The sequence below is a fragment of the Canis lupus genome, chromosome 4, assembly GCF_003254725.2.
Source record: "Canis lupus dingo isolate Sandy chromosome 4, ASM325472v2, whole genome shotgun sequence".
In the NCBI taxonomy this organism is placed as follows: Eukaryota; Metazoa; Chordata; class Mammalia; order Carnivora; family Canidae; genus Canis; species Canis lupus.
The window spans coordinates 87,164,633-87,191,166 of record NC_064246.1 but is presented as its reverse complement, the minus strand read 5'-3'; the positions used below and the strand labels follow the sequence as shown (position 1 = coordinate 87,191,166).

General features: G+C 43.5%; 1 protein-coding gene across 5 annotated transcripts in view; it reads right to left on the bottom strand.

Annotated features, from left to right (window-relative positions):
• The window catches only part of MYO10 (myosin X), a 195,609-nt gene that overhangs the window by 62,039 nt on the left and 107,036 nt on the right, over positions 1 to 26,534 (bottom strand). For 4 of the 5 annotated variants that reach the window (XM_025436397.3, XM_049109422.1, XM_049109424.1 and 1 more), the window contains 12 exons: positions 26,368 to 26,452; positions 25,439 to 25,542; positions 16,681 to 16,810; positions 15,065 to 15,183; positions 13,933 to 14,079; positions 13,645 to 13,745; positions 13,465 to 13,531; positions 12,852 to 12,944; positions 12,363 to 12,431; positions 11,899 to 11,981; positions 9,268 to 9,376; positions 5,876 to 5,956 (listed from right to left, as the gene is read on the bottom strand). In XM_025436397.3, coding sequence (XP_025292182.1) covers positions 5,876 to 5,956; positions 9,268 to 9,376; positions 11,899 to 11,981; positions 12,363 to 12,431; positions 12,852 to 12,944; positions 13,465 to 13,531; positions 13,645 to 13,745; positions 13,933 to 14,079; positions 15,065 to 15,183; positions 16,681 to 16,810; positions 25,439 to 25,542; positions 26,368 to 26,452 — 1,188 coding nt within the window. The remainder of the gene's footprint in view (positions 1 to 5,875; positions 5,957 to 9,267; positions 9,377 to 11,898; positions 11,982 to 12,362; positions 12,432 to 12,851; positions 12,945 to 13,464; positions 13,532 to 13,644; positions 13,746 to 13,932; positions 14,080 to 15,064; positions 15,184 to 16,680; positions 16,811 to 25,438; positions 25,543 to 26,367; positions 26,453 to 26,534) is intronic. The other variant, XM_049109423.1, reaches the window with a different exon arrangement.

Here is a 26,534-nt window from a genome sequence, read left to right as displayed (position 1 = left end):
GACCCGAAGGGCCCTGTCGCCCAGGGGGGTGGAGGCAGCAGCCGGCTGGCAGCGCTTCCCCCACACAGCTTGCCCAAACGACCTGCCAAGGCCATGCCACCTGCCGACGAGGGGACAGGCTCCTACCTTGGGCTTGCCGCCGCCGGGCCGCTGCCTCTCTGGCAGCCCGCGCCTGCTGGTGTCTGGCGTCCAAGGCTACGGTGCCCACGCGGGCTTTGTTCAGCTTGCCGGCCTTCCCGGGCTCCTGCGTGGGGCCTGGGCTCTGCCCGCCTGAGTCCCACTCATTCTACAGAGCGGAGGCCGGCCCCGCACGCCTGGCGGCGGGGCACTCGCTGAGGGCAGCCCCACGGGCGGAGCCCACACGCACCTCCGGCCCCGACCGGGGTGTGAAGACCTCTCCAGGCACCCCCCCACACACACCTTTCAAAGATGGCCTAGTACTTTAAACAATGAAAAAGCCAAGGGACAGAATGGGGCAACCAGCTGCGACCTTGGAAAGCAGGCCCTGGGAACCGCGCCCCTCCACTGCCTGGGCCCCTCCGGGCCCTTTATCCAGAGCCGCTGCCGTGGCAACGTGGTAAACAGGCTTCAAGTGACCAGGAGGGCTCTTTCGGGATTGTGTTGTTGGGGAGAAGAATGGTCGCTGGAATGCTTCCTTGGCTGAGATTTCCTGAAAAGGTGAAGCTGCCTGGCTGTGGCGTCTGTGTGAGATGCTCTCAGAAGTCAAGGGTGCAGGCAGTGGGCACTCCCGCCGCAGGAGGGAAGCGTGGTGGCCATGAATGAGACAAGAAGCGACACACAAGGTCCTGGCGCCCCTTGGGCACGCTCCAGCAGCGGGGGGCACACGGGTCACCTCCCCAGGCACTGAGACCAGCCCAACGCAGGCAGGTGGCCAGGGGTTGCCAGTCCGCAGAGCCCTAGACATCCTTGGCTCCCTGATGCTTATGACCCTTTCGCTTTCGCATCTCCCACACACCTTCCGTGTTTCTCCCACAGAGAACGGGATCGTTTGCGTGGGGTCCTGGGCCACAGAGACCTCATGGTCAGCACTGTGCCGCTGGGCGCAGCAGCAACAGTCCTGTTCTGACGAGATCTGACTTGAGAAAATGTCCATCATACGGTGAGTGGACCGTGAACACTTGGCGGAGGGGGCACAGGTGGGCAGGCCGGGCATCCGCGCAGGTCTTTCAAAGGCCGCCGTGTGAGAAGGCTGATGTGTCCCTGGACCACAGATGGGGCTTTGGGACAAGGCCACCACAGATGGGCCAACCCCTGCTCCAGCTCCAGGCTCCTGCTTTGTATGCCGGTTTCCAGCCAGCATGAGTGCGGCGGGGAGGGGGGTTGGGAGGGGCGCTCAGAGACTTGGAGGGGGATCCCCCTCGGGACATCCCTGTCCTCACCCCACCCCACCCCAATAAATGTCACTCCACGCAGCACCTCTGCCAGAAGCCCTCCTGCAGCAGCCCAAAGCCTCAGCGTGATCCAGGTGACCCAGGGCCTGCCTCCTTGGAGGAGACCCATGGAATCTTCCAGGAGGAATCTTCCACGACACCGTAGGGTTGAGCTGAAAGCTTGAAGAGGATGCTGTGGGAATTGAGGATGTGTCCCTCCCCCCCACCACCCAAGGGCTCCTCACATCAAACCTCCTGGAGGGGAGGGACAGAGAGGAGGGTTCGGCCAGGCCCAGCTCCTGTCCGGGGAGTGCAGCCTGGCCCTCCCCACACGGAGGCTGGGAACTGGAGGCTGGGAACTGCAGGCAGCCAGCGCTCACAGCCCCAAGGCCTTCCCAATGTTTAGCAGTGTGTTTCCTCCTCCTGCGCATCCTCAGCATCCTCAGGGTGTTCCTGAGGAATGTTAATGACAGACTTTTCTGACTAGAACTCATTTGCTAAAACACCAGGTGGGGAGAGATCACAGGCCATGGGACACCCTTGGGGAGACATTCTGATGAAGCAAAGCAGGTTTCCTTTGTTGGGGACATCTCCTGGGGTGGGTTCCGCACCTCAGGCACTTCAGGCCACAAGCTAGTACCGCCAAACAAATCAGGACAGAACAAAGCCAACAGGCTACACCTTGTGGAGAAGTCTGCCCTCTGTCAACTCCAACAGTCTCAGGTGAGGAAGAGGCCATCTTGCGGTGCCATGTAAGGGGAAGAAGTGACCGCACGCTAGCCCCTATGGAGACGTAGGCTTTTTTATTTCTTTTTCTATTATTAAGCCTTTATTTTAATTCCAGCCTAGTTAACATCCAGCATGGCATTAGCCGCAGGCGTCTAGTGTAGTGATGGAGCATTTCGCACATCCCCGGCACATCCGCCTGCGCAGCCCCCCTCCCCTCTGTCGACATTCGGTCTGTTGTCCACAAGCTAAGAGCCTGTTTCTTGGTTTGCCTCTCTCTCACTTTCTTACCTTTGCTCATAGGTTTTGCTTATGAGACTCCACACACGAGTGAAATCGCATGGTGCTCGTCTTTCTCCAACTGACTTACTTCGCTTAGCCTAATACCTTCCAGCTCCATTCCTGTCTTTGCAGATGGCAAGGTTTCAATCTTTTTTATGGCTGAGTAGTATTCCATTGTGTTGACAGGCAGGCTCTTTAAAATTTGCCTCATAGAAAAAATGAGTGAGAAATATCAGAAAGGGAGACAGAACATGAGAGACTCCTAACTCTGGGAAATGAACAAGGGGTGGTGGAAAGGGATGTGGGCGGGGGTTGGGGGGGACTGGGTGATGGGCATGAGGGGGGCACTTGATGGGATGAGCACTGGGGGTTATGCTATAATGTTGGCAAATTGAACACCAATAAAAAATAAAAAATAAATAAATAAAATTTGCCTCATAACTTAGCACCAGAACTTCTTAACGCAGGTGAAATGCCTTTTAAACCACAACCTGCTGTTCCTAAAAAAAAGTCCATTATTGTTACAGCTGGGTTGCCAGAAGGTTCTAGCATTTCCACTCTATTCTCCCTGCTTGCACTTGCTTTTCAAAGCAAAACACAAAAATCCCGTGATATTCCCAACAAAGGACTTCTAGATGCTTTAGGCCCAAGCACCCAGCTCTGAGCTTCACACACTTACCAAGGAGGGAGGCAGCCTGTCCTACACGCTGAGGCCCACTGAGCTGTGCTCACACTCACAAAGCCACCATGGGAGCCTTGGATGTGCTGGACATGCTCCTAAAAGCTCAAAGCTGGTTTTTCACTTTCTCCAAGGCCACACTTCTTTAAGCCACAGGCTTTTAAGCCACTATTTCTATCCCTCTGGTCATAGAACCGTCAAAAAAAACAAAAACCAAAAACCAAAAAAAACAAAAAACCTCTAGAACTTGCCCAAACCCACAATCCATCTTCCTGAACGATGCACAAAATACCCATGTACATGCAAGTTTGAATACCACCTCTCAGGGTCCCCTGATGAGCAAATGACTGGAAAAGGATATGAGAGAGAGAGACAGTGTCATCCCTTTGAGCCAGAAGTATACACTCCTCATCCATGGGGTGACTGCAGGTAAGATTTTCCCTGTGAAATTTCTAGAAGCACTGATCGCTGGACAAAAGAAAACTTGCAATAAACTCCAAAGGAGTGTTGTTTACATACATTTCAGAGAACGTCATCACCAGTAACATCTGATGTTTTCTGTGGAACCAAATGAATGCTAAGCAAGTCATAATTAACTATTTCCATATTCTAATTAGCATCTTCACACTTCAAATCACACCCACATCTTGAGCCTCAGATGACTGGGTTCACGTGTCTGTGCCTTTACTTTCTGGCTGCATTTAAAATGGTACCAAGATGTTTCTCCAGAGTCTCCTACGGCCGGCCCCTCTCTTGGTGATCAGTAATTAGTGTCTGCCATAGGTCAGGCCACGGGGAGACTGTAAGCCGTACATATGAACTAGGAGGTTGGGCTGTCTCATTTCTTTAAATGGAAAAACCAGAGCAATTAGGCCCAGTCACATCCCAGTAAGGAAAAAAATAAACATCAAAAGAGGTGATTTCTTCAAGATTCTGCTGCCTGCTGAAGAGCTTTGCAGCAGGCCTAATTTCAGAAGCTATTACAATTTAAAGGGAAAACTCTTGGATCCCTGGGTGGCTCAGTGGTTGAGCGCCTGCCTTTGGCTCAGGGCGTGACCCCAGGGTCCTGGGATCAAGTCCCACATCAGCCTCCCTGCAGGGAGCCTGCTCCTCCTTCCTCTGCCTGTATCTCTGCCTCTCTGTGTCTCTTATGAATAAATAAAATCTTTTAAAAATAAATAAAGGGAAAACTCTTATGCCACCTGAGAAAGAAAAATACACGAGGCACTGAGTTTTAGATTCCTATCCCCATAACAGTACTGGCATGGCAGGTCCCCGGTTCACCAAATCTAAGATACCAGTGCCTCTACACCTGCAGGATCGGGTTACACACCCCTAAGACAGGAGATCTCTCAGTTAACTCTGGCTCACCAAAAGCTGTAAAATGCCCTCCAATACCCAAGTCCTTAAAATGTGGGGGGGAAAAATGGCATGTCTGAAGAATGAAATATGATATTATTAACACCATTGAGAGAAAGTAACCAAACAGCTCCTCTGAGTGTAGACCCAAAGCTTGAAGCCCACTTGTGCTGTAAATACTGCCCACTGAGATTATAACGTGAAACATAAACCAGCTGACATGGTATATCATCATGCTTTAACCAGTACTTTCCTACATTATGTCCAAAAACTACATACTGTTTATGCTGCCATTTTTTTTTTGTGTGATAATCTAAGACATCTGGATGGAAATTTGGGAAATGGAACGATGAGCTACTCTTTTAAGCTACCAGAACAGAGGCGTCGATCTTCTCCACAGGACCAATCCCGGCCGCTCTATGCCATACAAATACCAAATTCCCACCATCAGAGCTCAGGGTAAGCTAGCAAACTTCACAGGTTACCCTTGGTTTGAGAAAGCACCCACTTTTGCCTCCTGCTAGAAGACAGAGTCCAATATTGCACTTCTTAGAAGCATGTTTAAACTAAAAATGGGAAATCGCTAGTATTAAAGTCACGAGCAACTAGTAAACAAGATAAAAGATGTAGCCTCAGCAAAGTTACCAGAATGCGACACAAGTCTCACAGCAAACGGTTCTGACAGTTTCCTCCTCTCAAGGCTTAGGAGGATAGCAGTTTTTTGACATGAGAGGCCAGGGACATTCTCAGGGAGGTTCCTAAGAGCTGCTATGTCCCAAATCAAGATAATTTCCATTTCTCAACAACATTTGAGGGCAGGCTGCCCATTTAGTCTTGGGTTCAGCAACTACATACACTCAGTACTGAATTCTTTGTTTAGATAGCGTCTTGCAACAGTCCTATTGTTTCCAGTTGGGCCATGGCATGAAGGAGCTAAACTCGCAGAGCCTACCCTACGACAACGACGACGACGACGACGACTACGACGAAGGCCTTTCGGGGGTTCTCAAATCAGGCATGACCACCTGGTCAGAGCACTTAAACGTCAGCACTGCTATTCAGAGTACAGACTCTCTGTCGTGTTTAACAAAATGAAGAAAGAAGTCAACCACAAAACATACACCAAGTATGTCTTCCATAATAGAAGCCTGCCCAAGAACTTCAAACCAAATCCTTAAAAAAAAAAAACAAACAAACAAACAAAAAAAAAACACAGCACTTCCTCTTAAATTAGATTTCTCTAAAGCTGAATGGCATCATTCAGAAGCAGACAAATAGGCCCAAGAGACAATGGCAATTTTTTTTTCATTTAATGTTAGGTTATAATAATGTCCTATATACTTCGAACCCTCTATGATGAAAGGACTTTAGAGAAAGTGCCCCAGGAGGTGGTATCCCTAAAGACCCAGCCTCAGTCTGACACTGCTGCAAATCTTACCTTCTGCGTGTTTGGCTTGATACAGCGAACAAAGAAAGGATTAGAGGAGCTTAGCGTGGCCATTAAGGAATGCAGTGAGTCCTGTTAGAAAGGAAAAAGTATATGTTGATTTAGTCTCTTACCATGTGTCCTTCTTTAGATTTCTCAGCATTCTAGGCACTGATCAGAAACAGGAATAAAGACCAATATAAATCTACAGGAGTAGTAAGACTTTTTAATCTTTACCGTCATCGTTCTAATATAAAATAAAGCCAAGACATAACAATTCGTAGTCACTGAAATCATTTCACAGAATGCGAAGCTCATTTGTCACTTCCTTGAAATAGGGTCATTAAAAACAAAAACATGTGTTAACCAGCAAAAGAACAAACCAAGGTTATTTTGATGTTACATACACAAAACCTGCACTCTCCCCCTTGCGAGTTTTTTCTAATTCATTATTTCCGTCATTTTGATGGAACGTATTCCCCAGTCTCTCACCCTCACCTCACCAGGCAGATCAATCTTCTAAGATACTGCTTGCTTTTTTTTTTTTTTTAATTTTTTAAGATTTGCTGTCGTGGTGGTTGTGAAGAATTTGTAACATCTCCCCAGGCAGACAGAGCGTATGAGGAGCACTCATCACCAGCTTGGGCTCATTGCTAATCTCATCTTATCCCATCCCCGTCTGTGTACATACTACACCCGTCCCTCATAGGAAAGCAAATCCCAGACAGCGTATTAGTTCCTCCCTCAAGATTTCAGTGTGTTATTAAAGGCTCTATACTTTCAGACGTGTGGACCACCGCTACAGCATTACCCCAAAAAGCTTAAACAGGAATTCCTTAATCCCAATATTAAAAGAAGCAACTGTCTCAGATTTCGAATTAAATCAAGTGTCTCAAATTTCATCATTTTTCAAGTGGCGTGCTCTTTCAAGTGGTGTGCTCTTTCATCATTTTTCAAGTGGCCCACCTGGGTGGCTCAGTGGGCTAAGGGTCCAACTCTCAGTTTGGGATCAGGTCATGATCACAGGGTCCGCGCTCAGCAGGACCCCCTCCCTCCCCTCTGCCCCGTCCTGTGAGCGCAATCTCTCTCTCTCTCTAATACATAAATCTCTTTATTAAAAAAATGATCTGTTCTTGGAAATCAGAATGTAAATAAAGTTCTCGTGTTGCAGTTGATGTGCCTGTAAGTCTCCTGTAAACCACCATAGGACCAGGTTGCCTACAGCACAGCACTGATGAGTTCCTTCTGTGCTTTGGAAGCCTGGGGACTTCTCAGCGATGACAGAATGGCCTGGTCTGCAAGGCTCTTCACATATCGTGGTACTAACTCCATACGAGGCATCCCGTCAGTGGGCCCCCTGGCCACAGCCGTCCAGAGACAGGGCCCGACATTCCTGTCTCAGGACTCCTTCTCCTGCCTGGTCTCTCGACCTGGAAGGCCTGCCCACTCTCTGCCATTCCCTTGATTCTTAGTGCAATTTAATCCTCAAGCATCCACAAAGCCTTCCGGGGCAATTCCAGGCACCGCCATCCTAGAAAAAGGTAATGTAACAACTGGAAGACTCCGTATCTAGGCTTTAGAGTCAGACAGGCTCGTTCAAGTCCTAGCTTCAGTCGTGAATCTTCATCTCTCTAAACTTTAGTTTCCTCGCCTGTATAATGGGCGTAATAAGCACTTCTAAGATTCCGGGAGAAAGGAACAAGACAGCGTACGTGAAGCGATTAGCCCAATGCCTGGCACAGAATAAGTACACAGTAAGTGGCAGCGATTTTTATTACAGCCTCTCTGGGTCAAACCTGTCCTTCCCGTCGCACGATCCAGCACCGCATACCCGGTGCATCGCCAGCTACGCTGTACGACCGACGGCCCTCACCACCCCGCCAGATGCATCCTGCTCTGAATAACTAAATCAGAGACCCCTTGGAGGCAGATTTAATAAATGTCTATGAGTGACATGCTTCTAGTTCTCTTCCTATTAGCATTTGTTACTTTGGGGTAAAACAATTAGGTTCAGAAAATGGTTTTTGTGTGCTCCACCTCTATTCTAAAATGATTACATATTTAAAATGCAAATAAAAAGGGTCCTGATTTACCCTGAATTCTAGGTATCTGGACAAGGTAAGTGACTCTGTTCTTATTTAAATAGGCACTTATTCAGTCATTATTCCCAGTTATGATACTGTAAACATACCTGGGAAAAACACAAAAATCCAAACATGAGAAGAGATATACTTCTATTCATACAAGCCTCACCATACACATCAAAGTGATCCCAAATGGCCCACGAGTCCTTCGACTTAGATAAGTAGCTATTTATTTTTAACAAGACCAAAAAAAAAAAAAAAAAATCTACACATTTTCATCTGACCCAGAAAAAGTGTATTTTAAAAGCACTGCCTGGACCAAAGAAACAAACAATCCAATCATGAAAAGGGCAAAAGACATGAACAGAAATCTCACAGAGGAAGACCTAGACATGGCCAACATGCACATGAGAAAATGCTCTGCATCACTTGCCATCAGGGAAATACAAATCAAAACCACAATGAGATACCACCTCACACCAGTGAGAATGGGGAAAATTAACAAGACAGGAAACAACCAATGTTGGAGAGGATGCGGAGAAAAGGGAACCCTCATACACTGTTGGTGGGAATGTGAACTGGTGCAGCCACTCTGGAAAACTGTGTGGAGGTTCCTCAAAGAGTTAAAAATAGCCCTGCCCTACGACCCAGCAATTGCACTGCTGGGGATTTACCCCAAAGATTCAGATACAGTGAAACGCCGGGACACCTGCACCCCGATGTTTATAGCAGCAATGGCCACGATAGCCAAACTGTGGAAGGAGCCTCGGTGTCCAACGAAAGATGAATGGATAAAGAAGATGTGGTTTATGTATACAATGGAATATTACTCAGCTATTAGAAATGACAAATACCCACCATTTGCTTCAACGTGGATGGAACTGGAGGGTATTATGCTGAGTGAAGTAAGGCAGTCGGAGAAGGACAAACATTATACGTTCTCATTCATTTGGGGAATATAAATAATAGTGAAAGGGAATATAAGGGAAGGGGGAAGAAATGAGTAGGAAATATCAGAAAGGGAGACAGAACGTAAAGACTGCTAACTCTGGGAAACGAACTAGGGGTGGTAGAAGGGGAGGAGGGCGGGGGGTGGGAGTGAATGGGTGACGGGCACTGGGGGTTATTCTGTATGTTAGTAAATTGAACACCAATAAAAAATAAATTAAAAAAAAATAAAAAAATAAAAGCACTGCCTGGTAACATAAAAGAGAAAAAAATAAACACCTTCACAGACCTCACATACCCCCAGTTCCTGTTTTCAATTCCTAAAGTCACAGCAACCGTAGATTCATGAGAGCGCCAGCCACGCAGACTAACCTTGAACTGTGAGCTGACTGTGGGCCGTCGATGTTTGCTGCCACATTTCAAGGTATCCTGGTTATTGCGGCTTGAAACGTGTTCAAACAGGTCATAGATGAAGTCGAATCTGTGTGAGCAAAGAGCAGGAGGGCCGTGAGGGGCGCACACCCAATTACCAGGCGCCGGATTACTGTAATTAGAAAGCATTTTCCCACTGAAGGTAACACCCTGAGTCCAGGAGGAGCAAAGACGCCTTCCGAAGATTTCAGAGCCACCATGGCCAAGGAGCTTTAGGCACTGAAAAGCAAGCTGTGGCCACCTTCTGAGCACTGGAGTCTCGCAGAAGGGAAGTGGCTTGGGGTGAGTGTACCCTGGGGTGACGTGCCCCTTGGGAGCACAGTGTTTGCAGAGTGCACCTATGCTCCTGCAGCCTTGACGTTTGCCTGAAGGACAGGGGTGTTCTGCACACCTCACAGTGTCTCAAAGATCCAACCAGTTAACAGGGAAAGGGGCTCCTCTGCAGTAGAGCACACTAGGCTTCATCTTGCCTCCATCCCTTCTGAGCTATGTGACTTGGGTAGATGCTGGACTTAGCCTCATTTCTCAAATTTTAGAATTTATGTTATTACTAAAAAGTTCTATAAAATTGTGATTACGGGGCAGCCCCAGTGGCCCAGTGGTTTAGTGCCGCCTTCAGCCCGGGGTGTGATCCTGGAGACCCGGGATCAAGTCCCACATCAGGCTCCCTGCATGGAGCCTGCTTCTCCCTTTGTCTGTCTCTGCCTCTCTCTCTGTGTGTCTGTCATGAATGAATAAATAAAATCTTAAAAAAAAAATTGCGATTACGGGGGCACCTGGGAGGCTCAGTCAGTTAAGCTTCTGCCTTGGGCTCAGGTCATGACCCTGGGGTCCTAGGGTGGAGCCCCACATCAGGCTCCCTGCTCAGGGGGAGCCTGCTTCTCCCTCTCCTGCTCTTCCTGCTTGTGCCTTCTGTCAAATACATAAAATCTTTTTTAAAAATTGCCACTACTAATAAAAAGTAAAAAGTTTCTCAATAACTTCCTGTGTTTCTTGCATGGAAGATGCTACAGCCATGGGCTGGGAAGTAGGGGGCAGCTGGCTCCCCCAGCCCCAGAGCAGGTGAGGCAGGGAGGGGACAAGTTCTGGGCATCGGCCCCTCCAGAGGCGGCACCATCAAGGTGCCCCACTACCGCTCGCTGTCCCCATCCCTCCTCCATTTCCCTTGTAGGTTGCTGTTTCGGGCTCACCCTCTGAAGTTCTCTAACTGTGCTTTGAGCACTTTGGAGAAAAACTCTGTTTCCATTAACATGTCACAGATGTCAAAGGTCAAAGAGCAGAGCAAGCGACAGCCCAGGCCCCTCACATTTTTGCAGAGAGAAACCCGGACCGAAACAGAAACTTCTCCACTCCAGTCACAAAATCACCCCATGTTATGACAGAGGTGACCGCCTTGCTGACCTCCATACCTGTCCTCTCTTCACTGCGAAAGGCATCCATGTAACATCAAGGTCATTTGTAAATGTTATCCTTTAAAATCTAACCACCAAGAACTTGCTGATAGAGAGCATGCTATGGTATTTTTAAAGCATCACCATTATCATTTTCTGAACTTTTTTTTTTTTAAAAGTAAGCTCTACCCTCAACATAGGACTTGAACTCAGGACCCCGAGATCAGGAGTCACATGCTCTACTGAGTCAGCCCGCTGCCCCTGAACGTCCCTGTTTTTAAGATCTGAAAACTCATCTAAAGATAAAAACAGCTGACAGTGCTGTAAAATAGGGAATCTCCACACAGGAAAGTCAAAACAAATCTAAATATCTTCCAGTTTTAAGGTCCTAAGCTGATGTGTAGGTGGGCTTCCTTCACCCCGATTCAGAGCTGTGTGACCAGGTGGTCACAAGACACTTACATTCCTAAAAATCTTAGGGTTTTTCATCATTGTGCTGCTTTCCTTCCCTGGATAATAAACATTTGTTTCTGTTACAGATTCACAGTGGTTCTGAAACAAGTATGGATGGAAAGTTCTACCCCAAGGGCTATTCCCTCCCTTTCTCTCACAGTCAGTCTCCCACCTTATAATAGGGCTGTCCCGCAAACAGCGACACCGACCAACTACTGAGCTAACCGTGTGAATTTATGATTCACGAATGGATGAACTAACATGTAAGGTTGTAATCTTAGCTGAACTGACACCTGTTCATTTTTTCTGACATACTTTAGAGACACACGCGTCCTACACACACAAGGCTGAAACCAATCTAACACAGAGCTCTAAGCTTGTTGTGAAGAAAAGAGGTCATCCTGGTTAAGATCTTGGGTTCTGGAGCCAGGCAGAGCAAATCCAAACTAGCTGTGGGTCCTTGGCCAAGGCTTGTCACTGCCCCAAAAATGAGTCTCTCCATCTGCGCATCAGGCTAAGTCATACCTGACACACGGATACACTGTTCTTATGGCACCACATTAAATGGTAGTCACTGCTACTCTTATTACTTCCCATACTTTGGTCATTTTATTAAGGAAATATTGCCCATGAAAAGTATTATTTTCTTCTATGTTTGTAAATTAAAAGCATTTGCACAAATGACACTTTGCTTGCTGATGACATCTTGGAAAGGAGATTGACATACCGGCTTTCTCTTAACAAGTTGAGAAGATCATCTCTGAAGGTATCTCTGTTCTTCTCCAAGATGCCCCGGACATCATACTGCACCTGGTTTTTTAAAAAAAAAAGACAAATGATAAATGGTACAATTGATCAAAAGAATAGGTTCTAGTCATAAGCACCTCCTTTAAAAGCCAGACCCATGAAAAGGAGTCATTTTGATACATTTATGGATGGTTTCTGAAATTACTATTTTTCTAAATACCACATGGGAAATAGCAGTAGGAATTTTTTTCTAAAGATTTTATTTATTCATGAGAGACACAGAGAGAGAGGCACAGACATAGGCAGAGGGAGAAGCAGGCTCCATGCAGGGAGCCTGATGTGGGACTCGATCCCAGGACCCTGGGGTCATGCCCTGAGCCGAAGGCAGACGCTCAACTACTGAGCTCCCCGGGCACCCAGGAAGGATCTTAATTAGGAAGTTACCTCTCCAGCATAGTGTTTCACTCCAAAATTGTTGACCGCAACTCTGGGTTTCACGTAAAAGTGGTTATTCTAATAAAGAAACAAATACAAACACCTAATTTCACTTAATGATTTGCACGGACTTGCTGAGAGAATTCACCACAACACATAGTGAAAACAATCTCAAAACCCGCCACACATCAGAGGGTTAGGGCAGAGCCCGTGATACGCTTGATCAAAACCAAGTAGGTCTTGTCTTGTCACCTCAGTAGTGAGCTGAACTCTATACTCATAAACTAAACTTGGGCACCTTCTGACAAGCAGCCCCAAGTCTATGCCTTTCACTAATTTCAATTTTGTTCTAGCAACTGGAAGAGAGCACTCTGGTTTGAGAAAAAAGTTACACATGGGAGGCACAGCAGAGCCATCAGCACTGAAAGATCTTAGGTGTATCTGATGCCACAGATGTGCTACTCAGACACCATTAAGAATTGGCCTGTTTGGACGTACAGCATGTTGACTATGCAACTTCTCCAATAATGTGCTGTCTGTGGCTTGGGGGAAATGGCTTTCTTCATTGATAAGGGCGAGGAGACCAAGTTTCTAAAAGACAGAAAAGAGGTTAAATGAATTAAAAGTTGACCACATGCCTCAAAATAGTTCAGAGCTCCTTCCCCCTTCCCTCTCTCTCAAGTAAGCATCAAAGGGAAAGACATAGCAATTTCTTGGTTTAAATTCAGAATGACACCATAAACACATCCAACGCATTTAAACTCCATATAAACATGGAAACATGGAACCCACCACAATTTTGTGGACGAAACCACAAGCGGCCAGTGTACCAGTGATGCTGGCAAAGCTCTGAGGGCTGACTAAAGTCTAAGTGGAGCCAGTTTACACACTTGATTCTAAAATATGGAGTCCGATGAAACAATAAGTTGAAGCAGCCAAGTATCTAAATTCAACTTTGCATATTTGCATGTATGTTTGCAAATGGTCCATTGTGTTCCCCGCATTCACATCTTTGATGTGCATGTTTGCACAAGCTAGTTTGTTCCCATAAATATGAATCAGCCCAGCGGGACAGCCTCGGGACAGGGCCACGATGCATCAGCAAGGTTACCTTCTCAATCAGGTCCAAGCATTCACCATTGTCTATCCAGTCAATGTCTTCCCACACCAATCCCTCCCTGTAGCAAGATTTAAAAGGTCTGAGTTATAATAAAATAGAGCTTTAAAACTATCTAATTTAGTGGCTGATTAAAAAAAAAATATTTAGAGGCGAAACTCTATGAGCACTTACCTGCTATATTCTAGTTGCTCCAGAGAAAAAATATGTTTGTTGAAATATTCCTGAAGTTTCTCATTTGCATAGTTTATATTGAACTGTTCGAAGTGATTAACCTAAGGGGGGGAGGAGGGAACCATTCAACAAGTATCTTTAGTGCTCTTCCTACTACATATGAAGATGAAGAAAAGGAAAAGAAAAAAATCTGTGGAGAAAAATATCAACATTTATTTGAATAGATTTCAGCTGAGCCAGTTAAGCGGATAGAAAAGAACTCATGCACCCCACTCCTCAGAAGCATACCTCGAAGTTCTCAAATCCAAAGATGTCAAGAATGCCAATAGATTTAAAGTCATCTTTGCCTTTGATCCTGCTGTTGATCTTCTTAATCACCCACTCAAAGCAGCGTGCATAAAGTGCCATGGCCAGGGAGTCTCTGCTGTCCTCTGCCTGGGGGAGAGGAGATGCCACCACCGTGTCCCGCTGACCACAGACCCAGGCAGCCACGTCCATCCCTGCCCCCCACCCCCAGGTACTCAACAGGAGTAACACCTGTGCACCCAATATCAAGCTAATCAGGACCATCTAGGAAAACCCAGATGAAAAAAAAAAAAAAAAAAAAAAGAAAACCCAGATGTCCCAGGAACGGGTATCCTGGAGCTTGCTCACTCACTTCACGGTGGGATGCGCTGAAGGCTCCCTTAACTATCAAGCTCTCAAACTCAAGTGTTTATGTTGAGTTACAGGAAAGGATCTGAACCAACACATACAACTTCGATTTTGTCGGGCTTAAGACCATAATTAAGGCCTGAGTTCTCCCATGATCATCTTCTCTTAATCTACTTTGTACACAGAAAAGTTTTCCCCGTGGCATGGTCAGCATTTTTACTTATGAATCAAGAAACGGATATTGGGTGGGCCGGCACATAGGATTAGCTCAAGGCAGTTGCAGGAGCAAAACTAAGTCCTGATACATAGTAATGACAATAAATTATTAAATCTCATGTTTCTTTAGTACTTAGGTCACCGGCATGTATTTATCATCCTCACAAGTATCCTATGAATTAGGTAGGATAATCATCCCTGTCTTACAGAGGAGGAAACACACACAAATGAATGCATCCTCCAAGAACAGAAAATAGTATGTCAGGACCCCAAACTCAGGAAATCTCCATCAGACCCGTCCTTTTGTTGTTGTTTTTTTTTTAAATATTTATTTATTCCTGAGACACACACACACACAGAGGCAGAGGCAGAGGCACAGGGAGAAGCAGGCTCCCTGTGGGGACGTGGATGTGGGACTCGATCCCAGACCCCAGGGTCACGCCCTGAGCCCAAGGCAGATATTTAACCAACTGAGACACCCGACTGAGCCCCCCAGGCACCTCCCCAGGAGTGTCTTTTAAAACAAGCTTTGATGGCAAAGTGCACGTACCTGCTGAACAGTGAGAGGAGTGAGGATCTCTTCCCCCCTGAGGAACATGGATCTCTGCGTCAGAGCATCAGTGAGCTGTGCTGAGTCCAGCCCAAGTAGCTCTGCAGACCTGCCCAAGGCTGGAAATGAAGAACAAGGCAATAGTAGATACACTGACCCAAGAAGGGAGGGGCCAGGGGACCCGGAGCTACTCCACACTGTGCCTTGTTAAAGCAGAAAACATTCCTAAACTTACCCTTAGGTAAAATTAGCAGAGACCCTGATGCTTGGACCACGTGTGGTCCTGAGACTCCAAGGCAGAGTGTCCCTGAGACCCTGCCACAGCTCTGCAAGGTCATAACTATTTCCAATGACATTAAGATGCTATTTGCTGTTTTACTCTCATCCCCTCATCATGATACAGACGAGTTTATCCTGTGGTTACGTGATATGAGGCATCTCAACAAACCAAATGCAGAAGGCGATAAGAGAATCCAGCTGTCCTCCCTGACATCAGGTATTTTTAAAGTTGGCAAAAATGTAAGACAACTGTCAATCTTCTGGCAAATTTTCTTTTATTTGGGCAGTCTTTTAAATAAAAATATGATATTTATGTAAACACACAATGGGTTTTTTATAATCATTTCAAAATTAATTAGTAAATTTTTTAAAAGATTTTAAAGATTTTATTTAGGTGATAGCACAAAGCAGGAGGAGGAGCAGGAAGAGGGAGAGGGAGGAGCAGACGCCCTGCTCAGGGGGGAGCCTGACCCAGGGCTCCATCCCAGGACCCTGGGATCATGCCCTGAGCCAAAGGCAGTCGCTTAACCCACAGAGCCACCGAGCACCCCAAAATCAGTTTTCATTTCTAAGGCAGTAACATGAACAGACATGACTCCCGTAAACAAAAGCTCTTTGGAGTTCTCTACGGTCTTATGATGATTAAGAGGCACTGGGACCAATGTGAGAACCACTGACCTACAGCACTGGCTTCACACCTACAGCCATTTCAAACTTTAACATATCCAAACCCTAGGCTCCATGCCCTCACATGTTGCTTCCATCAAGAAAGTTTCAAAAGTAAATACATAAATCATTCCAGGAAAATGACAACTGACATAGCGATGTGCATTATTAATTCATTTAATCTTGACAACACATCACCGAGGGACTTTATAGATATGAAATCACTCATGTAGGGCATCGTCAGTACCTCAAGGCAACGGCCTGTGGCAGAGCTGGACTATGGACCAAGCATTTGTACTTGAGAACCAGTGGGCATCCCCAGCACACCAGGTCACCACTCAAGAACTATGGGAAAGGACACCAACGCCACCACAACTCCCTGCTGCAACATTTCCCTACATCTAATCTTTGTAGCTCATATTTCTTTATTGGGTCTATTCTCCTCTTTCCTGGTTGAGAATGAGAACACAGCCACCATCCCAATCAGCAATCACTCCTCATATGCTCGGATCCTTTCTTATCTGACAGTTCCCATCAAATACAAAGCTCCATACTTCTCTATACAGGACTCAGAAAGCTCTTTCTATAGGAGGCCAGAGAGTAAACATTTTAGGTCTAAGTTCCTTATGAGGACAAAGCCACAGGAGGGAAAAAGGGGAGAGCCATCTTACCTGTTTTGAAGGACACTTGGGCCCCACCAGCAGTGATAAATTCTATGTTCCCAAGATGTAAGACACCAGCAAGCAACCTCAAGACCTCCCGGACTTCTTCCTTGCTGAACTCCATGACCTCCATTGCCGTCTGAAAGAAAACAAGTTATGTTTAATTTTTTGTTGTTTTCCTTCCATATTAGAGAAAATGAAAAACCCGTTACTCAATAAAATTGTCAGGTATTATTCTAAAGGCAAGAAAACAAAAAACAGATTCACGACCTCTTGCTTTTAAATGATAAAGACTCGGCACAGGCACACATAAGAGAAGGTGATATTCAGAAAGAACTGTCGAATGTGGAGAGATCACCCAGTTGATGAAATAAAATGAGATATCTGCCTTATTACATACCAGCCTCCCAGTTATGCCCCCAGAGAACTGCGTCAGAGAGTCACAGTAAGGATGGTGGTAAAGAAATGCCCTTTCTGTAGATACTGAAGCATAACAGAAACCTTTATTTTCTTGCACATAAGCTGGTGGAGAAGGGGAAGGCCTCATGGGACTGCTCCAGTGCACATTCCAGGGCCCTTCCTAAGGGCTAAATGCAGTGGGGACCCAAGTGGGAGGAATAAGGATTCTCCATGAGGAACTCTGTAGATGGGAGCTATTCCTTTTATAATAGATACTGATAAAATCTATGAATTGATTTAGATCGGTCTTCCCTAAACATGCATCACATCTCTACTTTTAATTTCTTCAAAGAATTTTTAAAGATCTTGTTTTTTCCTCTCCATAGTAAATGGAAGTTACCAAAGTGCTGTTTAGGGCAAAATAAAAGTAAACAAGTACCTATATGAGAGCAAGTTTGTTCCCAAATACAAGTCTCTAAACAACTGAAGCCAGGGATCTTCTGAATCACATCTAAGATCATTTTCCATGGTGACTGATTGATTGATTTCAGAGATTGGGGGGTGAGGTCAGGAGGGGAGGGAAAGAGAGAATCATAAGCAGACTCCATGCCTAGCATGGAGCCCGACAGGAGACTGGATCCCAGGACCCTGAGAGATCATGACCAGAGCCAAGATCAAGACTTGGATGCTTACACTTCAACCAACTTGAGCCACCAGGTGCCACTCTATTGTGATTTAGAAGCCACATTCTTGTCAAGAAAAAAGCCTCCTTCTCCCCCAACTAAGGACAGAATTGTTGGCAATACTGATGAAAATGACCCACCAAGAGCACGTGGACCACAATGTAATAATTGTGACAATGACAATCACGTTAGGAGACTAGGAAGGAAACCATGTGACACTCTGAAGCCGTAGAAATTGTAAAAGGAAACAACTGGAGATTTAAAACGTGAAAAGTTTAACTTCTTTACAAGGAAAAAACAAAGTTGAAACAAAGGGCAAAAACAATAGGCAGGGAAACAATTTAAAAATTAGAAGCAAGGAGCAATTGCTTAGCCATAATAAAAGATACATGAACATCAAAAATAAAATAGGCATTTCTTATAGTAGCAAATGCAAATCCTTCCTAAAAATCAAATGTGTACAAATCAAAGAAAATATGAGATCGTTTCTACCAAATTAGCAAAAAACAAAACAAAACAAAACAAAACAAAAAACCCCTCATGAATGATAAACCTGAAGTTGGTAAACTGGGACATTTATGCACTGGTCATTGGTGTCATGGATTAATATAATCTTTCCGGAAAACAAGATGACATGACAGTATTGTGCTGGCCACATATGTACATAAATGTATAATGTTCAGAAACGTTAAATAACTTTCACGGGGTTGTACAGCTAAGACTCAAAATCAGGCTCAATGAACCCAAACTTCACCAACTTCTTATCCAGCCAATGCTATTACTCTCTAAAGACATAAAAAGAAAAAAGCAATCTCCTGTATAATCTTCCATAATTTCAATGCTGGAAATTCATTCTAAGGAAAATCTCAATAGGAAATAAAGTTCTATAATATATTCACTGCAGTGTTATATCAACATGTTCACAGAGAAAAAAATTCTACCTATCATCAGACAAGTCGAATATAGCAATAGTTTAAAACAGTTCTATAGTTTGGAATAGTATATACTTTTTAAAGGAAATTATGATCATACAGAAACATGACTTATGAGATAGCTTTATATAAAAGTTTAAAATTGTATTTTTGTGGAGTGCCTGGCTGGTTTGGTTGCTAATGCAAGGAAGCAATCTCCAGGTCATGGGTTCAAACCCCATGTTGGATGTAGTGATTGCTATAAAAGAAAAAAGTCAGTAAATTTTTAAAAAATTTTTGTGACTTTTTTTTAAAAAAGTAACCCCTATACCCAATGTGAGACTCGTACTCACAACCTGGAGATTAACAGTCGGATGCTCTACCAAAGGAGCCAGCCAGGAACTGCATTAAGAAAACCAGGCTGGGAAATAAACATACTGTACTGGAAATAGCTGCGATGTTAGTTTTAGCAAGCTCACAAACATTATGTTCCATCAAGTCTTTTAACATTTCGACAATATTTTTATGATACTAATGGGTGAATGGATAAACAAACTGCTGCCTATTCAATGGAATACTACTCATTAGAAAAAGGAATGAACTGAGTCATGTATGATGTAGATGAGTAAGGGAGCTAGACGTGAGAATACACTCTGTATCATTTCACTTACAAGAACTTCTAGAAAAGACAAATCTACTGATTTGTGCCTGAAAACAGATCAGTGGTTTCCTAGGAGAAGGGTGGCTTGGAAGGGTCAAAGGAAGTTTTTGAATTTTATTTATTTTGATTGTGCTTGTTGGTACATGGGTGAATAAATTCAAAATCCATTCAAATGTATACTTCAAATGGTAGCATTTGGGATCCCTGGGTGGCGCAGCGGTTTGGCGCCTGCCTTTGGCTCAGGGCGCGATCCTGGAGACCCGGGATCGAATCCCACGTCGGGCTCCCGGTGCATGGAGCCTGCTTCTCCCTCTGCCTATGTCTCTGCCTCTCTCTCTCTCTTTCTCTCTCTGTGACTATCATGAATAAATAAAAATTTAAAAAAAAAAAAAAAAAAAAAAAAAAAAAAAACAAATGGTAGCATTTTATTATATATACATTACATTTCAATAAATCTGATTACAAATAATAAAAACACCATGAATTATTGAATCAGGGGTGAGAAGACTCATTTTACAGGCGCAAAGAGAAACAGACACAAGAATAAGAACTACAGTCTAGTGCTTATTAAAACAATATATGGAAAAACTGCTGAAATTTACTTATTCCAAAAGTTAAAAGTAAAGGAAGATGGTTAGGAAGTACAGAATAACTTCTTATTCTCAAGACTTAAAACAGTGGTAAGGACCAAATGAAACAGTGAAATAACTGTAAAGAACCAACACTGTGCAAAAGTTAGTATTTTCCCTCTCCGTGATGAGAGTCCTCCTATAAGCCTAATACTCAACATTAACTTATAAACATTCTTAGCTCATCATAGGATGAGCATAGAAATGAAAGTCTTCACTGTTTGTCAACCACCTGGACTTTATAGAACACTAAAAGGAAGTAAGATAAAAAAATAAGTTTGCAGTAGCAGAAGACGTCAAGCCATCAAATGAAAAATATCAAGAGATGCCTGATGAAAATATTCTTGGTTAAGTTCTTAAAACACATTCCGAAGTTACATACAGAGATATGAAAGCAAACGAACTGTGCTTACTGTGTTAATAAATACAACTACTTTCAACTCAGCTCTAAGTGAATTAGGAGTGTGCTGATAAGTAGCAATCGCATTCATCAGACCACGGGGTCATTTAACGGCCGCCCCGGTTACCAGCAGCCTGGGCACGCACGCCGGAACTGCCAACAAGAGCCTCTACTTTTGTGTCCTACTGTCCTGCTTACAATCTCTCCAATAGCAATCTCCGTCCCTTGGGCAAGAGTAACCACTTTAAAGCTTATTATCATGGTCTTATTTTCTCAACAATACGGCTCCAAGACTTAAAAAGCATGCTGGGAAGTTCTCAGTATAGTTCAGAAGCACTAAACAGAAATTCAGTTATAATAAAACTGTAACAAAATAAAATATATTCAATACACTCATTAGGCAACATAAAAAATGATAGGTGTCTGGGAACGTGGGAAGTGGGTGGGGAGAAGGGGAGGGGTGACAATATGTGATCTGGTCTCAGCCATGAAGAATCAAAGGAAGCCAGGCTCATCATACTAGAAATGAATAGAAAAGTGAGATAAATTTCAGGAGCTTTACTGCCAAAAGGTACATCTAGGGTCTTGGGCAGTTGGCTGTAAGGTGTGGAGGTGCCATTCAAGGCAAAGGAACCACAGATGAATCTTGAACAAATGGTGCCACTGAAATGGGGGGGAAAGAGGCTATTCTGGGCATAGCAAACTGCAAGTAAACAAACCGATAATAATTTATCATGTAATGTTATATTAGGCAACAGCATGTTGTTTTATAAGATTTGCTTATGCTCCCAAGTTCTCCACCACTGAAAAAGATTGATGTTTTCATCTTGGCAAAATTGAGGTATAAAGATGGCCATTTAAATCTTAATAAAATCTGACTCATGTGGAATGAATTTCTGCATTCATATACATGGGCTGACACCATTAAAAACCCATCGATAGGGATCCCTGGGTGGTGCAGCGGTTTGGCGCCTGCCTTTGGCCCAGGGTGCGATCCTGGAGACCCGGGATCGAATCCCACGTCGGGCTCCCGGTGCATGGAGCCTGCTTCTCCCTCTGCCTATGTCTCTGCCTCTCTCTCTTTCTCTCTCTGTGACTATCATAAATAAATAAAAATTAAAAAAAAAAAAAACCCATCGATATACCCAGGAAAGCCGATACCGTCCGGAAACCCCAGTCCTGGTCCACAGCCGTGCATGCTATAAACATTCAACATTTGTGGAGTAAGAGATCTGAAAAGATTATCACCCAAAGACACCTGTTACTTCACACACATATTATCAGCCACCATTCTAGTGGGTCAAATACAGGCAATAAAATAAATTAGTTGCTCCTATTGACTTGAAATAGCTGCATAAAAACATGGCTATGAAACTCAGCATACATTCACCAGGAAGAACCAGGTCCCCTAAAGCCACCCAGGCTACTTTACAGGCATTTATTTATATTCCTGCCAAGTGGTGGCAATGATGAACTCTAAAAATACATAAAGCAGATTCTCAATTAAATAAGCAAAAATTTTAAAAGAAGTATACAAGAGGGGTACCTGGGGGGCTCCATCGGTTAAGCATCTGCCTTTGGCTCAGGTCATGATCCTGGGGGCCTGGAATCGAGCCCCTGCTCAGCAGGGAGTCTGCTTTTCCTTCTGCCCCTCACCCTACTTGTGCTCTCTCTGCCTCTCTCTCTCTCTCAAATAAATAAAATCTTAAAAAAAAAAGAATTTCTATGAATATTTCAACATATTCTGCAAACAAATGTCCTTCAGTCTTAATGGAATATAGCTCCTTTCCTCTGATCTCCAAACCACTGGGAAAAGCAGCTTTACACAATTGAAATACGAAGATGCAGATTTAAGTGGTATTTGCTTTTGGAAGAAAATACTGAGAGGGGTGCCTGGGTGGCTCAGTTGGTTGAGCATCTGCCTTGGACTCAGGTCATGATCCCAGAGTCCTGCTCCATGGAGAGCCTGCTTCTCCCACTGCCTTTCTCTCTCTTTCTCTCATGAATAAATAAAATCTTTTTTAAAGAACCAAAATACTGAGAGACAAAGTACATTAAAAACAGCAGTACAATACAGTCCAATCATGTTTCCTTCTTTAGCAGAATACCGGGATGATCTGTGGCTTATTTACTGCAGTCTCCTTGCTGCCTAGAACAGTGCCGGGCACACAGCAGGTGCTCAAACATGTTGCTATATAAAACCAACCTCAGCCTGAAGACTTCAGGGTTTCTTTTTCGCCATTCCTGTGTCACTCCTGTTATGGAGTACTGCACAAGGCAGAACAATGGGCTGGCTGGTACTGATAGGATATTCAGGATTCTAGAAATTTATTTTACAGAAATTGCAATTTTAGGAATGTAATCAAAGTTATGTAATCCTTAAAGCTGATATATTCACTGTAAATATATAACACAAAATGATAAAATCCTAGAGTTCTGCCTCGTGAGAGAATATTCTTGCTATTTATCACATATCCTAAATTATACATAAAATGCTTTTTTAAATAAAAAGATTATTTAGTATTGCAACTTATCTCCCTCAATTATAAAATAAGTTTTTCCATGTCATTAAATATACTGGAGCGTATGTTTTGCTTGCCGTAATGGACCTTATTTTATGGATATTATCATTATTTTTTAAAGGTTTTATTTATTCATGAGAGAGAGAGAGACAGGCAGAGGGAGAAGCAGGCTCCATGCAGGGAGCCCAATGTGGGACTTGATCGCGGGTCTCCAGGACCACGCCCTGGGCTGAAGGTGGTGCTAAACTGCTGAGCCACCCGGGCTGCCCTGGATATGACAAATTATTGAAGCCATTCCCCCAATCTGTGATTCTTGCATGTTAAAGTAAAGGGAGGAAAAAAATAATAATAAAGACAGAAAAATCCTACTTTTTAGAGAAAAGAGTATTTTCCTCTTTTCTGAAAAGGTACACATTTCTTTTTTCTTTTCTGACTGCACTGCTTAGACCTTCCAGAAGGTTAAATAATAATTACATGTTCCTGATTTTAAAAAAATAGCCACTAGTTTTTTGTTGACATTTCTAATAGGTTGACACTAAAAAGTAATCAGAAGGTAAATAGTTAAGAATCTATAAATGGAATACATGTAAGCTTGTTGTGTACATCTATATCAATGTCATGCACAATTTTCTTCCTTTGTAGAGGATATCTTTTCATCGTAAGATCAGATTTTAAATGCCAAAACCTACTCTTTCAACTCAATAATAAAAGCTAGCAAACGATGAAAGCAGGGTGCACCCCAAAAGTCTACCCAAAGGCTAACAAAAGGAATAAACAATTCTGAATCAGAAAACGAAGTCCCAAGAGGAAAGCGGAGGAAAGCCAAGAGAGTCGCTTCTCCGGCGCTTTCAGGGTAAGCAGAGGACCCGATGCCCAGTGCACCCTAGTGGCCAGTGAGGTAATCGGTAGGAGACCTGCTACTTCTTGGACAGTTAGGAGTCTGTCTCCTGCAACAAGTTCCTTCTATCATGAAGCATTGTTCTCCAGCTTCAAGAAAGAAGAAAAAAAAATTCCTGTCTTTCTTTACCCTTTTCATCAAAAATGAGTTTCATATTTATTCTAACACACAGTAAAGACAATAATGAATGAATTGAGAAGAGAGAAAGTCTGAGTAGTGATAGAAATCCAGGGGCAAAATAAAATTGGGAAATAAAACTTAAAATGCTTAAAAAACATTTCATAAAATCCAATTCTCGGGGCCAATTCCCATGCAGTCCAGGGTGCTCGGCAAAAGGTGCTGTCAGCAGGGGGCTGTTTTGTTGACGGTTTCAAGAAAAGAGATGTGGCAAGAGAAACTGCTCTGCATTATAAATGCAGGATAAACGGGAGACAGAGGGGAAGAGGATGTTCTAGCCAATGCTGTTCTTAATTTCATTTTCAATTTAAGACCTGGAAAAAGGATGTATGATATATACTCACTTAAAAAAAAAAAAAGACCCTGATATCATTCCACAAGGCATTTTTTGAACAATCTAGAAGAATGGATGGGGATGTGGAGTACAGAACTGTTGACAACTCTGAAGACAAGAACTCGACAGACAATCTGGGATGTTGTACCGGAAGCAGGTACAGTCTCCCTGCCTTGTGGATTAGAGCCTGGGATCTGGAGTTAGACTGGCTCTGTCTGGTACTGTGTACGGTCAGACTGGGCACCAGCCTCTCCAGGTGTAGAATGTAAGACAGCCACAGTTCTTACCCTCACAGGGTTAAGAGCAACAAGAGATGTGGCTCACTTGAGTCCATAAAACAAGTGCTCGATGTCATGTATGATGATGAAATCAAGCCTAGATCCACCGTATCCAATGCTGGAGCAATGATCCTGGCAAAGGAATGGAGATTGCACTGGCAAAATCTACTGGCCATCCTCCAATGGGGGGGATGTTAGTTACGCTCAATGACCAGGCTTCCTAAATGTTCCTTAGAACAAACACCTGTGATATCAGAAAACTGTAAGAGACCACAGGTATCCACAGCTCAGAGCTGCAAGGTGACTACTGTTACTGTTGTCGTCAGAATCGGATGTCAGAATGATCCTAACAGTCACCGGGTCTAATGGTTGACAGGTTTTTAGCTGTAGAAACTGTTATAAAAACATATGTACATATATATATACATAAAAGTTCAAAAAAGAAAGATTGGTAGGTTCCACTGCCAAGCCTAAGATATATCTATATAGATATAGATATGTCTATATAGATATATCTATATATCTATATAGACATATCTATACACACACACACACACACACACACACATATTTTAATACACTGTTCCAAGTTAACCCACCATGTACCTATCCCGAATGCCACGGATATTCATCTACCTTCCAGAGAAAGAGGATCCTCTTCCAGTCTGGAACATTCTTTTTTGTTTTTTTTTTTTTTTGGAACATTCTTTACCATGATTTGGAACAAGAAGAAAGTACCTTTTCTCATACAGTGGTGCAAATTTAATTACTTCTATTTTCATTAAAAAAATTTTTTTTTGAAACAGGAATGAAATTCCACTTTTCTTTTTTGAGGTTGTCACTCTTAATAAGGGGAAAATAAGAAAATAACTTACAATCACTTCCCTGAAAGATTCCTGGTCACTGATTGTCTTGTCTCCTATACATCCAGACTGACTCAAGTAGTGGTAGTTTTCTGGTACAGATAAATAAAATTCTTCTACAAAAGACAAAGAAAAACATAAAATCAGTACTTGGCCAGGATAAGACACAATCCAAGAATTCTCACTTTGTAACTTTAAAAAAATAAAGTATGTAAATAGTTCTATGCTAACAGTCCCGTTAACATAAAAAAAGTTCTTAGTCATCATTTAGAGAAAATAAAAAGGATTTAAATTAAGAGAGCCTGGGTGGCTCAGTCGGTTTGATTTTGCTCTCTAAAGAAAGAAAATAAGTATAGCAAATATTCTTGAAAAACTAATAAGAATCCTGTTTTGATTATTTTCTCTTAAAAATCACACTTTTAAAAATTAACTGTATTTGAGTATGGTTTAAGAGTAAACCAGATAAAATATGCACTATATATTTTTTATTAATATTCTATAAATTAGAAAAGTGCCAAGAATCCAAAAACAAAAATTTAACATTTCTCTATTGGTGATTTTCCCTCTACATTATTTGGCTGTAAAATGGACTCCGTGGGGCACCTGTGTGGCTCAGTTGGTTGAGCCTTGGCCTCAGGTCATGATCCCAGGGTCTTGGGATGGAGCCCCACTTAGTCCACCAGCTCCCTGCTCACGGGGGTGTCCCACGTTCCCCGCCCTCTGCTGCTCTGCCTACTTGTGCTCTCCCTCTGTCAAATAAAATAAATAAAATCTCTAAAAAATAATATAAAACGAGATGGCCTCAGCATCTTCAGTATTCTCGTACACCTTATTTCAATGGATAGAATACCAACAAAGCCCAAGTAGATGTCTTACTGATGGCTTTTCAGGGAAAACAAGTTGCTAGTCCGTATTTCTCTGCCGGTCGCACACTCACTTACCTCTCTGTTCATGTTGTAGCCCTGCCAGCAGTGCATAGAATATGTGATAATTCCTTTCCCCGGGGTTTTGTCTTACTACTCGGTTCTGTGGGATAAATCAGATTTCTTCTCAGAGACGATTCCTCCATTTCATGAACACAAACCAGTAATTTCCAGAAATTATTATC